The sequence below is a fragment of the Camelina sativa genome, chromosome 11 (genome assembly GCF_000633955.1).
Source record: "Camelina sativa cultivar DH55 chromosome 11, Cs, whole genome shotgun sequence".
In the NCBI taxonomy this organism is placed as follows: domain Eukaryota; kingdom Viridiplantae; phylum Streptophyta; class Magnoliopsida; order Brassicales; family Brassicaceae; genus Camelina; species Camelina sativa.
Window position 1 is genome coordinate 37,494,402 of NC_025695.1, and position 18,036 is coordinate 37,512,437.

General features: G+C 35.2%; 2 protein-coding genes, 1 long non-coding RNA gene and 1 pseudogene across 3 annotated transcripts; 2 read left to right on the forward strand and 2 right to left on the reverse strand.

Moving 5' to 3' along the window:
• Window positions 5,103–5,606, forward strand: LOC104728720 (universal stress protein A-like protein). Its single transcript, XM_010447665.2, has one exon. It carries the CDS (start codon window positions 5,124–5,126, stop codon window positions 5,604–5,606), a length of 483 nt encoding a protein of 160 aa, XP_010445967.2. The 5' UTR covers window positions 5,103–5,123.
• LOC104725395 lies at window positions 7,916–9,282 on the reverse strand. Its single transcript, XR_757904.2, has 4 exons — window positions 9,096–9,282; window positions 8,922–9,020; window positions 8,446–8,602; window positions 7,916–8,298 (listed from the first exon to the last, which is right to left on the reverse strand). It is a non-coding gene; the product is annotated as an uncharacterized LOC104725395 (long non-coding RNA).
• LOC104728721 (agamous-like MADS-box protein AGL97) lies at window positions 9,679–10,524 on the forward strand. Its single transcript, XM_010447666.1, has one exon. The coding sequence runs from the start codon at window positions 9,679–9,681 to the stop codon at window positions 10,522–10,524; it is 846 nt and encodes a 281-aa protein (XP_010445968.1).
• Window positions 10,665–15,599, reverse strand: LOC104725396 (annotated as a pseudogene).

Genomic DNA, 18,036 nt, shown 5'->3' on the forward strand with positions numbered 1-18,036 from the left:
GTAGTCAAGAGGGGATTAAAGGAGTTTAATGCTTTCTTGGGGAAGATGTGCATTTTTTAAATTAGCTGCAAGTGTGAAATGCCTTGCATGCTTGATTTTGGGGGTTCTGGGATTATTTGATGGTTGGAAATTTTTTTTTAAAAAAATCAACTACAAGTGTGAAATGTCTTGCATGTTCGATTTGGAGTTTTCTCGATCATGGGGATCGATGAAAAAATTAGTAATAATTGTTCTTACTTAGTTTTGGGTCATGGGGAGTCATGCATATTAGAAAAATTATTTATTTAATTTTGCATGAATTTTTGGAGAGGTTAGAACCATGTAGATTTGATGGAAAGATCAGTTCATGAGAGGGATGATTTTTGGAGAGGCCATGCGAGAATCTTCAAGGGTGGAAAGAGCCACATGTGTGCCCCAAAATATTGAGAATTACCTCATGCACTTGATATAAAAATTAGTCTACATGTTGGGTTATTTTTGGTGAGACCATGCGAGAATCCCCAAGGGTGGAAAGAGCCGCATGTGTGCCCAAAAATTGAGAAAACTTATTCTCATGAACTTGATGGGAGATCGGTTCATTGGAGAAATATTTTTATAAGACATGCGAGAATCTCCAAAGAGAAAAGAGTCGCATGCACGGGTATAAATGTGGAGAAAATAATTGCATGCATAAATTAAGTTAAGGTTTTTAAACCAAAAATTATTTGGTAAGAATACTATATTGTATCCATGGGAGATAAGTATTTGGGGATGGGTGCATGATTAGGGTTGCATGCATGTTTATATTTTCTTAAGTTGCATGATGTTTCTTGCTGCTTAAGTTGTTGTGTGTGGTGTTGTGACATTCTTGCTTGATTGCTTGCTTGCATTGCTTGTTTTCTTGCTTGATTGTGTGTTGAGTTTTGTGCTTAATTCTTTGTGTGTTAGCCTTAGAGTTAAGTACTTGTCCTAGGCTCCTAGCTAGTCCGCGAGTTAAACATCTCGGTTCTTAGCTAGATGTCGATCTCTGTCCCCAACAAGTGTGTGGAAGTTCGGTGAGCTAATCCAGAGGGATCTCATGGTAGGAAAATTTGGTGTCTAGCTAGCTACTAGCCTGAACCGCTTCATGACGATGCGGCTTTAATACCCGGTAGTTTACATGGGGTAACAACACGGAGGAATTGGGTGAGTCCGGTTGATTGCCTTTGTGGTATCAATGTGGAGTGGGTGATTGGAACGGAACAAAGGATCGAAGGGCCCTAGGTTGTTGCGGTGCTTCCGTAGGAAGTTTTTTTCCCTAGGTGAGTTGTGGATATTTCCTAGGAGTGTTGTTTCCCAAGGTTGTCTTGGTAGTTCCCTAGGTTGATGGTACATCCCTAGGACGTGGTTTGGTTGAATAAGTCATGGCGTGGATGCCTGACTGTGAGAAGTCTAGGGTGGTCAAGTTTAACTTGATGCACCGCTAGCATTAACTACCCTGGATATGTTGAGGGTCAGGTGGCGTGGATGTCAAGTTAGTGTCAAGGTCTAGACGAGTCGTGTCTTGTTTGTTCCTAGACTTGATTGTGATTGTTTGTTTGATTGCCTGCTTGTTTATGCTTCCGCATTGCGTGCTTTGATTGATTGGTTGTTTGGGGTAGTTGGATGGGATAAGATAGCATGTTAGAGGGGAGATAGCATGTTAGAGGGATTGCCCAACTCACTGAGTAATCTTAGATTACTCACCCTTCCTAACAATTGTTTTTCTTGCAGGGGAATTAAGTGGGTAGAGTTGAACTTAAGAAACCGGATAGGATATTTTTGTGATGTGTTGCAAATCTGATGTTTCTCTTACATGCTGTTTTATTCGAATGGATCCAACTGTTTTGCTTGAGTATTGTTGTTTTGTAAACATTTTACTTAAGCAATAAATCGAGATATTTTTTTATATATAATCGGACAAAAGGAAATGGTACGGTCTAGTCCAGACGAGCACAACGCCGCGTGCGTTCCGAGGGTTGAAAAGCCTTAGGGTTGTACGCAGCGGGCAGGCGGCTGCTAGTGGACTGGCTGGGGAACCTAATTTGTTGGTGGAACCTCGGTCAGACCACAGGCAGTTGTCCTCTGTCGCGACCTCCGGGCCGATCCACGGTTTGTCCGACCGGTAAGGACGGTTCGGAGGCGTAACAAGGAAGGTTTGGGAATGTGGTCGGAAGAGAAGACTGACGTTGTGAGAAACGCCGACGGAGATAAAACCTGCGTTTACTTTATCGTTATTTTAAAAGAGAGAAAAGACTTTTCCATATCTCCTATATAATAAAACGGAAGTGCACGACATTTTTGGTAGAAAATATAATAAATATATTTATGATTTTTTGGTTATAAACTTGTGACAAAGGTGTATCATAATATATGTGTTAGTCTAATTTTTGGTAAGTAAGGATAGTATGGATTTAGTTAATTATGTTAATATATAAATCAATTATAGGTAACATTTAAAAGATAAGGAAATCTCTCAACCTAATTAAAACAAAAATATGTGATTCTTCTTTCACATTTATTTTATTTTATATTTAAATTATTTTAAATTTTTATCTAATATATTTAGTTAATAAAATTTATGATTTTTTCTGCATATGATGTAATTTAATTTTTTTTAAACAGACATATATTGCTCAACTGATGAATAAAAAAAATTTACAAAATGCCCTACATCACCTAAGAAAACTAGGCAAAGATTCAAAGTCATATTAATAAAAAAGAGACCAAAATGATTCTGAATACGAATGAGCAGAAACCTTGATTTATCAGGCATTGATTAAAAAATTTATGCATTTTATTATAGTTCTTTATTTTAAAGAATTTCAACTTTTAATAACTTTAAAAATTCAAATGTATACCTTTTTAAAAATTTTAAAGATTATTAATATTTCAATTATTCAAACATTATCTTTTTATAAAATGTTTAAGATATGAATAATATTTAAATTTTATAAGAAGTTCAAATATTATAAGTATTTCAATTTCTAAAATAATAAAATTTATTCAAACATTTTAAATTTTAATAATATATACGAATTAAAATATCACATGACGGGTTATACGACAGGACATGTTTGAGTTGATATTAATAGAAAATTAAAATGTCATTAATTTGGTGCTACACGGGTAAAATATCATCTCATTATTTTGTGAACTTTTTAAAAACTTTAAAGATTATTAATATTTTAATTACTAACATTTAATTTTTATAACTGTTTAAGATATTAATAATATTTAAACTTTAAAAGAAGTTCAAATATTATAAGTAGTTCAATTTCTATAAAAAAAAATAAACTTTATTAAAACATTTTAAATTTTAAAAATTTATTTAGATTTTTATGAAGTTTTTTTTGCGGTGTACAACGAATTAAAATATCACACGACGGATTATATGGCTAGACATGTTTGAGTAGATATTAATAGAAACTTATAATGTCATTAATTCAGTGCTACATGGATAAAATATCATCTTATTATTTTGTTAACAATATGAATATTAGATTAATAGACGTATCTAATTAAATTGATTAATTAATACTGTAACAAAATAATTAATATGCGATATAGTGTAGGTTAAATCATATAATTAACAATAAAAATACAATATATAATTTTAAAAACTAATCAAATCAAATCAAATTAACAAACAGAAATTAATATTTTTATCAAATAACTTAAACTGGAATGTATCGCATGTCAAAATCTAGATATACTAGAATAGATCTTACAAAATAGATGTTATTTTCATAAGTTATATTCAACATATGATTTCATGGCATAGTGTTTGAGAAAAAAAAAACACATAAAACAATCATATATATAACACTTTAAATAAAAATTACAAAATAAATAAAATAAATGTTAACTCGTGCTCTAGTACGGTCCAATTCTAGTATATATATATATATATATATATATATATATATATATATATGAATGTCGTCCTTCGCTATATATTATAATTCTTGGACCATTATATGAAAAATGAACAACATAGGTACAAGATGAATAAAACTTTCGAAAGAACTAACCCAGTGATATATATACATATATAAGAAATCGAAGATTTACTCACGAAAAAAAAAATGCATGTGATGTTTGCAAGATTGACTCACGACAATAAAGATGCATGAGTGATGAAAAGCTTAAATTAATTAATGTGTTTTGTGAAGATATATATGATATTATTTTGAAAATGTTAAAAGAGGTGATTTAAGGTGTGTTCTAGAGATTAAAAATGGATATGAAAATTGAAAAACTTGTATATTGCTATAACAAATAAGAGGTTTTAGGGAATTGTTATAATGAAATTAAGCGAACTTTCATATTCATGAATGATTCCTCTCACATTATTGCAAAAGTATGTGGCAGTTAAAAAAATAAAAAGAATCTAGTAACTTTTCATTGGGCCACAAAGAATCTAGTAACTTATCAAACCAAAACAAACGTTTGCATGAATATATTAATATTTTAAAATATGATCCAATACCAAGCTAACCACGTAATATAAAAACAAGGAACTACTAAACAATCAAACCAACGAATTCTAATAACCACCGATGCCGTCTAATTAGTACAAAAGTATATAATACTTATTTGCAAGATATTGGATCAGTAGAGAAAGGAGACGGCGACATGGAAAACGGCTTGTCGAAGTGATTTCTCTTCTTTCTTAAAATTCTGTTTTACTCAATATTTCAGAAACTTTTTTTCTATTATATTATGTTAAAATTAAGATTTTAAATGGAACGGATGAAATATTGATTAATTTATTCATGTTGTGTTAAGCTTTTATTAATATAAAAAACAAACGAAACCCCAAACAAAAACAAAAACACCTTGGTCATTTGGTCAAACTCGTTATCAACTTGAAAGACCGATATAATTAGTAGGGAAAGCAACGAAATCTAACTTGAAGTTAAGTATTTAAACAGACGCGTTTTTAGTTGGAACAAGAGGCTTCCCGTGGGTATCGGTCCCAGCAACAGCGCTCGACCACTCAACTCATACCCGCTCACTTCTCATTAAATAGATATCAGTACGTATGTTTCCTCAACTCTACAATCACTAAGCAAATCAAGAAGGCTAAAGAGATCAAAATGGCTAGTGGAAGTGATCAGCGTATGGTGGTCGTAGGAGTAGATGATTCAGCACATAGCTACCATGCACTCGAGACGGCTCTCGATCTCTTCTTCATACCTTTCAAGGCCAACCCACAATTTAAACTTGTCGTTGTTCACGCCCGACCAACAGCGACCTCCTTCCTCGAGGTTGCTGGTCCCGAAACGGTAGATATAATACCAATGGTGGAACAAGATTTGAACAAGACTGCTGAACTGGTTAAGAAGAAGTGCGCCGAAGTATGCTCGGCTAAATCCGTTGAGATCGCGTCTTCGGAGGTGATTGAAGGAGATCCGAGGAATATAATGTTGGAAGCCGTGGAGAGACATCATGCATGTGTTCTTGTCCTTGGTAGCCATGGTTATGGAGCTGTCAAGAGGGTGTTTTTGGGGAGCGTAAGTGACTATTTAGCTCATCACGCACATTGCTCCGTGATGATCGTCAAGAAGCCTAAGGCTAAACCTACTTCTACTGAACAACACTAATGAGAGGAATAAAACGTCATTCTTTTGTGAAATATGTACTACCATTCTGTTTTCTTAAGTAAGTAAGACCCTATATGTATATATATCCATCAAAACTTTGTATACTCTTCATTCCCCAACTCTTAAACTCTTAAATGTATATCAATTAATTGTATCCATGACTATATGTATATTAATTGGTTTTTCTTTGTCCTATTTTCCTTGCTTTCTTCTGTATCGAAGCTATTGCATAAAAATTTAAAAATTTAAAATTTATCGAAGCTAAAACTAATTATTTTTAAATGAAACAAAATCAGAAAAAGGCGCCTGAATATATATTATTCACATTTTAGGGTTCATATAAAAATGATTTATTAGCTTTTGGCGAATATTCCATATTAAATTCTTATTTTACAGATTTGTTTCTATCTCAATATGAAATTAGACGGCATTTCTATTTTTCCGTCAGACAAAGTCAAAGTATTGAAATTGAGATGATAGGAATTTGATATTTTGGTTAAGATTTTTTATTTGACTACAAAGTAGAGATTTTTTTTCTCCTAAAAATGAAGATTTCAGATGATAAGTGAAGGGATGTCAAAAAAAAAAGAAAAATTTAATGTTAAGTGAAGAAAAATATTGAGAGTTTAATTTTTAACAATGAGACAATATCGGAATATCTTCCAATAATATTTTTGGGAAATTTTCAAAAATATCATTTTTCCTATGTTACTTTTTAAAAATACACTTTCCTATATCACATAAAAATACTTTTATGTTTTGTTGTATATACAACAAATTCCATGTTTTTTTTTCAAAACTAATATTTTCTCACGATAAATTTATCTTAAGGTTAATTTTTTCAATTAATTATATATATATATAAATAGTATAATCTTAAATTGGTAAAATACCATTATTTTACTAACCATAAAGTTAGTGTACGAAAACTACAAGGTTAACGATTAATAATAATATAATTTTGTTCCAATCTAATGGGTAATTTATCAGTTAATCATAAAATATATACATGGAACAAAAAAACTCAAATGGATAGAACACCGTCATTTAATTAATCATAAGGTTTACAGTTTAGAAACCTTTTAAACTATATGACTTTCTGCTTTTAAAAACTTATTTTTCTTTCCAAATAAAAATGTAACTATCTAATGGATATTTTCACGAGTTAATCAAAAATATACATAGAGAAAAAAAACTCAAATGGGGTAGAACACTTTTTAATTAGTCATAAGGCTTAGAGTTCAATTGGTAAGTTATAAAGAGAATCTGTAAGCCGGAACGGTAAGCTACTATATAATAGTGCAAAACTGTATAAAATAGCGGTACATAAAAACTATAAAAAAAACATGACTAAAGTTTTTTTGTAACGTTTTTGTGATTGGTAAGATTTTAAGCTATATATTTGTAAAGCTTTATAAAGTTGTTACCAATCTAATGTTTAGAAAAATTATAAGACATTTTGTAACAATATTTGTTTTGTTTCTAAAACTGACATGTTATCACAATGCAATTTTCTAATGGTGGTTCAATGAGTGAATCATGCATTTAATCAATTTACATTTTAGAAACTTGTTGCATTTTAACTCTGAGATTACTGTATTTTAGAAAGTGTATACATTGTGAATGATAAATATATTATAGATCGTCGGTGTAGTATTGTTGATTAGGCAGTGTTGCGCTTTACTTGTTTAGAAAATGAGCAATATCCCCTAGGCCACATCTTAATCTTATTTTAAAAAAATTTACGGCCATGGTTAACATATGGTTAAGTTTTAGTACTATTTTTATGTAGGGATTTCAATCTTTACAATCACCATCATTTATCCTTTTGTTCTCATTTTTATTATTTTAGTGAAGGAAAAGTTGGTGTAGAATCGGATAATTGTAAGGTCGCACTCGCAGAATGGTCGGTAGAATGTAGAGAAGACGGATGACGCAAAAGATGGTTCGTTAATTTAAGAAGATTGTATTGGGACACTTATTAAGACATTCTAAGAAAATCAATGACGATAACTACGGATGAGCCACAGAATGACAAGTTTCTATCAGGACATAAGGAAACTCATACAATATAAAATTTCACTATATAACTCAAAATCATAAACATTGAACAGAAGAACTACAGAAGGTACTAGCACCACCCAAAACTTATGCTATGTTTTGAGTTCAGATAAAGTCAATTTGGCCAGATTCGATTGCTCCTTTTACAATCTTGTAACGTATGAAGTAGAGATCAGCGCACTCCATCTCCACAGTCTCGGGGCACTCTCCTCTCCCAAAGTGTTATGAACCAACTATTTGCTTGAGAATTAAGAAACGATTGAAAGCTTAGCTCCCTCTTAACCCTAATTCTCTCTTGAGATTAAGGTTAATTCTTGGGGCTTCCAATCTTATTAATCATAATAGACCTTATATAGGTTTTCATACAACTTAATCATAACCCTAATGCATAAAAGAAATCACTTTAAAATATAGGAAAATATGAAAACCAAAATGTCCTAACCATACTCTAATCTACCTAACCATGATCACGTATCACAAAGTAAGTAAAGGCAAAAACCCACACATAGATTACAGAAAGGTTGTGTGTATAAATGTGTATGGAAAGAGAATTCTCTCACTCTTCATAGACTGAGGGAGACAAAGTTGTTGCTTCGACAAACAACAAAGGTGTCCAAATGCGGCAGGGGCACTGTAAGTTCACAAATAATAGTAGTGTTCAGTAACAGACAGAGAACTCTAGCTACTGTGTGAAAGGAATGCCCAGCTAAATAATGACAAACCAACTCAGAATATGGTTGAAAGTGATAAGGTTAACTGGCTAAGGAAGGTAAGGTACCCATATCGTCCACTTCACTTATAAGGGATTGGTTGAGAACCGAGTGATAATTGTCAGGCAACTTAAGCAGTACAGTCTCTTCCAAAAGCTTTGCTAAATCATCAGCACACCTGTCGATGTATTCTGACATGAGGTTGTGGAACAAAAACTTGTCTATCTGCAACAGTCAAATGAAAACCATTGGAGATACATATAAGGCAAGAAAATTGTCTTTACAGCAAACATATTTGTACAACAGCTAACAACACCTGGTACTATCAAGCAAAAGACAAGTGTATTAACTAACTGTCAAGCAAATACATTCCATTCCAAATATCAGTAACCAACCTCTTCCTAGGAGGAAATGATCAAAAGCAATAAATCCGTTGCAAATATAGATCTCTTACAGTCAAAATCAAAAGTCTATAACGCAACATTCCTGTACTACAATTGACACTTAAATCTGAGAAGATAGGGTGGCAACACAACACACACACCTTGGGAGAAGCCTAACCCTGAGATAAGATCTGAGTAGAAACTGGGTTCTGTCCAAAGGGTCTTTACCATTTTCCACATCAATCCTCAATTGTTTCTTCCTGTAGTTTGATAAATATTACAAACATTTCAAAACTCAAAACAAACAAAACAGTTAGGGATTTAGAGATATTTACCACTAAAATTCGATCTGTTCTTTGGCTCTTTCAACAAGAGCTCCTTCGTACTGAAGAATCTCCGGCGCCGCCTTCTCGTTACGCCACGCCGCTTCCGAATTGCTTCGTACTCCGCCAATGATCCCCCCGCTTCCGAATTCAACGTCCGATGTCCTCTCTCAGACCAAATAGATGCCACAAGACAAGACTGTGGATTTTGGCGCAAAATCAATATCGACGACGAAGGGTTTTAGGGTTCATATGTGTGGGCTTTTGGGCCCAGTCAATTTGATTTGGCAATGGTTTCATATATAGAGGCCCGTGATTATTATTTTGGGCCCAGTCAATTTGATTTGAATCAGCATGTCTAAATTGTTTCCTTTTTCTCTCTGGCATCACCAATTCCTTTACTCGTAGACGAATCTCCTATATATATTAGATAGAGGCCCGTGATATTTTCTTTCATAACACTCTCTAATCTAATCTCTCTTTTTGTAGCAGTTTAGGAAATCATTATTACAAACAAAAGAAAACTCTCTCTCTCTCTCGCTAAAAAACACTCTCATCTCTCTCTCTGATCGTAAGAAACAGAAAAAAAAAGAGAATGGTGAAGAAAGGGGGAATGAAGAGGAAGATCGAGATAAAGCCGATCAAGAAGAAGACTTCCCTCGCGCCTACTTGCAACAAACGCCGTGAAGGTCTCTTTAGCAAAGCCGCTCAGCTTTGTCTCCTCTCCGGTGCACAAGTCGCCGTCTTAGCGACTCCTTCTTCTTCCGAATCCAACGTCTCCTTCTACTCCTTCGGCCACTCCTCCCTCGATGGCGTTGTCTCTGCTTTTCTCTCGGGACGACGTCCTGTTCCCGTTCCTGATCCCGACGATGACAAAGCCATGAGGGAGGACGTTGGTATCTGCTTGACTCGTCAGAACCTAGGGTTAGGGTTTTGGTGGAACAACGAGAGGCTTATCAGATCGGAGGATCCGCGAGAGATTAGTGACGCAATTGATTCCATGTGGACGTTGTTGGGTAATCTCAAGGAATTGCGTGCGGATGAAGCTTCTTTCGTTAATGATCACGACGACCTGAAGAACAACGAGAAGAGCGACGGCGCAACTCAAGAGCCGGATCAAACCCTAAATCATCATCTTCAGTCTACTTCTCCAATAATTCGTTGCATCCCTCCTCCTCTCGATGATCAGTCCACTTGTCCAGATGATTATTCTCTCATACCGGACACGGTCTTCACTGATGATCAGATCCTCCCGCTTTGTGAAAGCTTCTGCGTCACGGACAACAACAACAACAACTCTTTTACTGAAGTAAACTTAGATTTCGATCAAGAGCTGGATATTGATCAACTAATTGATTTCCATACTGATTTTGAAAACTCCCTTGATAATTGGTACACTCATCAGGAGAACCTCGATCAGTGTTTTCCATATATCAGCTAAATTGATCAGCTTCAGTTCAGGTTTAAGTAATACTGTATAACGTTTGTGTTTTTGTTTCTATGTTTTGTGTTGTATTTGTTGGTTTATTTCAAAATCAATTCTTTTCATTAATCTTCTCAGATCAAAATAGGAATTACATATCAATTTGTATATATTATCTGATATTATTGAATTTGCATTGGTAGCTAACCACAAAGGTAATTCTATAGAATCAATTCATGAGAGCATTTACAACCAGAAGCATGACTGTCTTCGTCTGTGGTTTTCTTGTTAATGCATTTCTTTTGCCCATTCCATGAGATTTCTTGATTGTTTGTAATTGTGATAGCTCAGTTTCATCAACTTCTAGCATTCTCTACCTCAAACGGCATAAAACTGTTAATATCTGGTGACAACTGCTTATTCTGCTTGCCGGAAGTTTCAGCGACGTCTCTATATACCAACAAACAAAACACTACTATGTAAAAAGGAAGGGAAATCAATTAAAAGTATACGATTTACCCAATTATTTATACCTCTGAGGATGATGGCGTTTCCACGTACTTTCCGGGAGACAACCAGCGAATGTTCTTGTTGAAACAACATTGTCGTTTAGAAATTCGGCTTTGTCCTGTTCAGAGAAGATAGATCACGGTTTAAATATGGACACAAATGGTTGTAAGAAAACACAAGAGAGATTGAGTTGTTTTTGTTTACTGTTGGTTGCTGTAAACTCTTGTGGGCACAATGTTCTCTTCTTCTCTCGTGTACCAGAAGAAACGCGCATTTGCAGGTGAAGAACAGAAGCAGAGTAGCGAGAGTGAATACCACGAGCGACTCCATCACAATCATAGATCCTAGAACTGCTACCAAGTGACATAGATATTAAAAGTTGAACCCAAGGAATTATTAGAGGTGGGCAACGAAAACTAAACCAAACTGTGAAAAAAAATCATTTTTACTACTCATCATTTTACTACAATGAATAAAACTAAACCGATTTTTTTAGACTAAACAACACCAACCAAGTCAGAGCCGAATCATTTGAGATCGAGTAACAAAAAACCAAATCCAAACCAAACCAAAACAAGACCAAATCGAAGTGGAACTAACCAAAGTTCTGTTGGTTATAATTTCACAATAACCGAGTCAACCAAACCGAATTGAAACCACACAAAGTATATCATTCACGTACCGTGAGCTGTAAGGGAACTCAATGGTCTCTTTCTGATGAGGTTTACGTGAGCCTCTGCGTGTAAAGGCAGTGAAATTCTCTCGGTACAGTCAAGGTAGCACCCGTAGTTCCCCATGTCACTCAGTTTTAGGGTCAAAACCGCACCATTCTCCCCTCCCTACACAAGATTCATGGTGGTCATGTACACATGAGAAACCAAACACATCTAATTGAAAGATTGAGGATTTGATTTTACATGATGGAGCAGCTGTTGCATGAGTTCGTTGCATTGCTTTATAGTTCCGCGAAACCTGATCCCACTGGCTTTGACATTCACATGTTTAGAGATGGCGGCGTATGTCTGAATTGGCTGCCATTGGAACATGTTTTTGAACTTCAGCTCTGTTGAGTTTATAAGCTCCGACGGTAAGTTTGTCAGCAGAAACCCGTCAGTGACTTCCACAGAAAACGTTACTAAAAATTGAGAATCACCACCTGAAATTTTGCTTTCATCACTCAAAAAGAGAAATGTGTTGCTAGCTTGAAAGTGATCAAGAGTGAATTGTAAATTGTTAGCATTACCGGGGAAATGAACAAGATCTGGATCTCCAGCTGAAAAGTTGAACTTGTCTCTTTCCGGGTGAAAGATGAGTGATTCACTCCCGTTACTCTCCAGCATTATATATTGAGGAACGTTAATGTACGGCGGATCATTTACAGGTTCAACAAAAACCGGAACATCCAGATGATTGATCCCGTTCTTGTTCTTTGTGGACAGCCGAAGAGAATCAACACCAGCAAAATTCTCATTTCTGAGGCAGACAAGACCAAAGAATAAAAATGAGAGTGGCATCTGAAACTCTTGTAATACTATAATAACTATCTGTGATTCCATATATGTATACCCGAGATATTGAATGGACTGAAGTGCAGGATTGATAACTCCTACTTGTCCTTCTAAGATTAAGAGCCTTCCATTTTCACCTCCATTGCTAACTGAGAGTCTTCCACTTGAAGGCAGTCTAAACTACATCAGCATTGGAGATAAAATGACCGATCCCGAAAGTGCTTGTACTGTAACTGAAATGTTCTCTGACAGGTCTGAGTAGCTTATCTGCAACCCAGAGAAGCCACTGTAATAACATTCAAGAACAGGATTACTATAGCTGCAGTGGAGTATTAGTAAGATAAACTAACGTAAACAAGAAAAGACGAAGAATGCTTGCCCATATCTCGGACTAATAAGATCTTCAGTTGCTTGTAATCCGCCGGAAAATGAGACAAACTGAGGAGGAGCAGTAAGAACAGAGATGTAGACTGTAGCTGCGGCTAAGTTTCCATTTATATCAGCTATTATATAAGGAAAGGAGTCGTTTCCTGAAAAGTCCTTGATTGGCGTGTATCTAAGCACGTTTCCATCTCTCAGAAGAGAACCATGACCTGGCTAACATCCAAAAACAAATAGAAAACAACAGTTTACAGACAAAGATTTTGCTGCCGTCAGATGATTTAACTATCTGCAAAAACATAGAAGAAATGCAACTTTCGATCCTCACTTGTGAGAAACCGAGCATGCTCGCATTGCCGCCAGCAAAATAGTCGTTTTCCAGTGGTTTAAAAGATATTGACTCATCTTCCCATACACTGACTGGATCATCATAGGCTCTTGGAAAGTATCCATCTGAAATCATGGCAGAATCTCAAAAACATGCAAATCATGGTGTGAAAGAAGAAAAGTAATGGACTTACAGCTGTACACATTTACTTCAAAGGGGCAAGGTTGGATATGTTTATTGTCAACGGAAACGCAAATGTGGTAAGTACCCACCTCCATGGCCAGATAACTACCAGTATAGGTCCCATCATTATTATCTACAAATTCCCATGTAGTGAAACTTGAAGTATTAGCTGAGGTGATCTCCAACTTCAAACGGGACGGTTGTGACGGTACAGGATTGTAGAAGCCGTCCAAGAGCAACACCACAATTTCATTCTTGATTTGCTTTGGCACTTTTCCACTGAATTGGGTCACACTACACGCCGCCACATTAACTTCACCTGAGAAAAGCAAGAGTGAGTGTGGGCCTTTTCCAATTTACTAGACACTCTCTAAACATTGGAAATATCTAGTTGTCTAGATTCGGGTAAGGAGCAGGATACCTGCATATACTTCCGTGATGAAAGGCTGGCCTCCATTGAGGACTATGTTTCCAGATGATATAAGAATTTTATAGATTCCACTCCTTTTTGCAGTATAAGTTACGTCGAAAATACTCGCTTGAGTCGCTAGGTTACCTGAAGCCTGCAAGAAAGAACTCCCCTTAAGTCTCTAGGCCTAATCAGGTATGCATACGCACAAATGCAGAGAGAGAGTCTTCTTACTCTTCTGCCATGTTGCTCATACAAGGGGGTAGCAGTTAGGTAACTTGATCCACTCCCTGTTAAATCATTTGCCAAAATAAGCCACAAGTGAAGAAATTGTGGCTTGTGGTTGTATGGTTGGCAGAAGAAGGAAAGTAGGAAATTGTACCATTGAGGGTGTCTCTTGGCTGTATGGTTGGCAGAATAAATGAGGAATCAGCGTCTAGTAGGATTCTGACCTGAAGTCTATCCGCTTGGACTGACGAGGGGTAACCATAAGCATCAGTCGATTCAAGTAAATAGAGAAGCCAAGAGACTCCCCAGCAATAGAAGCATTGATCCCTGAACCATTTACTATACTTGTTGATCCATCACAATAACCTGTCAAGAAAACAAATAAGAGGACTAAAAGAAAAACATCATACCATAAAGCAGTTTAGGCAAACACTGACCTATATATACTGTATACGCATGTGGCATACCAGAGATGCTCACATTGTGCTGCTTGATATCAGAAAGAGTAAGCAAGAAATTTCCTGGTTCAAAAGAGGCTAAAAGACATAAACTGAATCCCCGGCTCTACATACTCAAACTGGAAATCTGATACCGGTATGGACAAACCAGTCTCTTTTTCCACCACATCAGCATCGAATTCGTAAAAACCAGAAACGAGGTTTCCAAATCGATCTCTCTGGTGTAAGAAGATGTCCATTTTAGAAAACATCTGCCATGTGTTTAGCTCTGACTTCCATATGCTCACACAATTGGAAACATCCAAAGGTCCTGCTCAAACATGGCTCATAAAGAAGAGACAAAGAAAACCCCTGAAACTCAATCACCTTCCCGGCTTCAAACACATTCCTTAGTCCCATCCAAGACACAACACATACCGATGGGTACATCATCCCTTCACAAAAATTTATTAGTATAATCTCTCTGATTACTTTTAATCCAAAAATTTCGAGGAACATCAAAAAACTCAAAGAAACCTGTTTCGACTTCGAAGTGTAGCGACGAATCCAACACTTTGAAATTGTCTTCGTCTATAACGATGTTGAAGATCCCAACCATGATTGGAGTAAAATAAATCTTCCAATTTCCAATATCTTCGCCGAGATGTAGCCAAACCCCAGAAATGTACCAACTGTTGCCGATTTTGCCGTTTACAGTAACTGTGGGCTTAAACGCTCTCTGACCTAACGAAGCGTTGCCATGGTTTTCGAAATTCCCGACAACTTTGATCGAAATCGCAGCGATTTCGCCAGATTTGAACTTTCTCTTATCATCCGACCAACTGAATGTAAATTTCGGGAGCCCAGATTCTTCATCTACGGTAAAGAGAAAACACTCCAAAAAAAAATCAAAAACCCCGTCGAGTACAATTAATAATGCTAGTGAAGAGAAAAACACAAACGAACCTGTGGATTGGGAAATTGAGATCGCATTGTAGAAGAAGAAGAAGAGAGTTAACAGTTTGATAGCCATTGATTAAAAGAAGGAGAAACTGTATCATCGATTTGATGTTTTCTTTGGGGATCAACTGCTCTGATTTTTTTTTTTTTTTGGGTTTTTTGAATTGGGACATTTTTTTCTTTTTTCTTTTTATGAAATAATTTTGGGTTTTGATCGATGGATGGAAAAGCAACACGTGTCATTAGTGCAATTATTAACCGTTTGATTTATCAGTTTTTTCTTTCTTTTGAAAAAAGGGTTTATTGATTTATCAGTTTGTTCTGATCACAACATTCGGAAGTCTATAATGTTTAGATCGAGCGTCTTTATTATGTTCATGAATGTTGTTTATACGATGGTTGTCAAGTATGACATTAATTATATAGATGCTGCATGTAGACGTCTTAACTTATCTTCATCGTTAAAGTGACAAAAACGTTAACAAGATTCAGTTAACTACACTGCAACTTTAGACTCAGTTTACAGTGTTTAATATGCAAATTAAAGTTTGGTTTTCATATACATATATCTTGTATGATGAACATTTGTTTTGAGAATATGATGTAATCATCATATACATACATAATCTGATCTGATCTAATCGAATCAATGTTAACCACCACACAAGACTTTTGTTTTCCTATTAGCATTTACGTTCGGTTTCAAAACAGATCCAGGCCAAGAAACTAAAACAGTAAAACCCAAACCAATCCAGAAACCTATCGTATTGGTTTGAAGAGCCAAGTAATGACTTCAGCCTCTACCACTTTTGTTAGTCTGTTTGCATAACAAGGTTCGTTGCTGACTTAGAGGTGCTATAGCTACGACCATTGAAACAAGGAGAGCTCTTCCATAAATTTTTAGTTGACCCTTTAGCTTTCAGACAAACAAACAATGCCATGAGTTGAGAAAACAAAATTTAAACCGAGGATTGTAGGGTTTTACCCCGAAAGGAGCCCTTCCAGAAATTCTTAAAGGCTTTTACACCTATGAGGGGGTTTGGGAATAGTTTTCAACCAGCACTAGACGCGTCTCGGTTAGAACCTCACTAGCTGCGTCATTGCCCCAAGCGCAAAGATAAGTTTCATTCGACAAATGCCTCTTTCTTTAAATACCAAAACAAAACCGACCAAGTTGATGTATTTTTCCAAGACTCCATCCAAAGTAAGAGATATATACGTTTTCAAAAGTTAACATTCCTAATAAATGGAAAATGTACTTTGTTAAATAAAGTAAGAATAGCTAAATATGATTAAGACTAAAAATGGTAAAGATCGCGTGAACGCAGGCTCTTCCACTTGGGGAGACCTTAAGCTAAGCACCCCTCCTTTATGTGCAATGGAGGTCACTAGCTTAGGCCACTCGTCTTCTTGGTCACGAGTTGACCCGTCCAGGTAAGTACTTTTCTCTGCCGGCCTACATCTTGTTTTATACTCTGCTTCTTCAATTATACTTTCAGTTCTAAGCGATGTGGGATTGATATGTTCATTCTCTTAAAAAAACGACATGAGTTTAATGTTATACACATGGATGGGCCATACGTTCTCTAAGCCCATTCTAGTGGATGGGAATACTTATCAAACGTTCTTTACTAATTGAAAATATCAAAATATCATGAATCTGTGGATCGATAATAATAAAGTGTCATACATTACTAATTAACACATGGCACGGTCACTTAGAGCATCATTAGTTAATACCTCTCCTAGCATACTCTCAAATTTATTAATCATTAGGATCAAATCCGCGCTACACGAAAAAATATTTATAAATATAATTTAATATAAACATAACAAATATCAAATCTAACTTTCTCTAACATATGATTATGAAATTTACAAACCACATAACTCTTGAAAAAATCAGTGATACTATTTATTGACATATAGTGTGTACCATATATTTTAATATTGTTTCTATTAGTTAAGTATGAAAATATAATAAAGACAAATAAAGAAAAATACGATCCGTCGCAGATGAATACTACTTTTTTGCATGTATAGTATTGGTACAATAACTTTAACATTGTGCTTAATTTTTTTATTAATTACACATTAATTAAAAAGTTAGTCCATAATTTAAATAGCAAAATACGTCATATAGTTTTTCAATAAAATTTGTTTTCGTAAATATTTGGATAGTATATTTTGTGAATAAAAATTCATGTGTACCAGCTACAAAATTTGGTTAAGTCATCTACAAAAAAAATAAAAGTCTAATCATTCATCAAATGATGCATACATATAATACAATAATCGAATATATTAGAAAGGACTAAACATAATGGATAATATTATATTCAAAAATTCTAACCAACCGATTCAGTTACATTTTCGTGAGCTTCCACAATCCATTTTGCAACCAATTCACATCTGCAATAATATGGGAACAAAAGGTACAAACTAAATAATGTCCAAGAAAATACAAATACAAATGAGAAAATGTAGTAGACTTACCAATGCTTTTGATTTTCTAGAATTTGGTTAAGTCATGTATAAATGAAAGTCATTTAAGCATATAAAAATGACTTAACGGGTTAGGTTTTG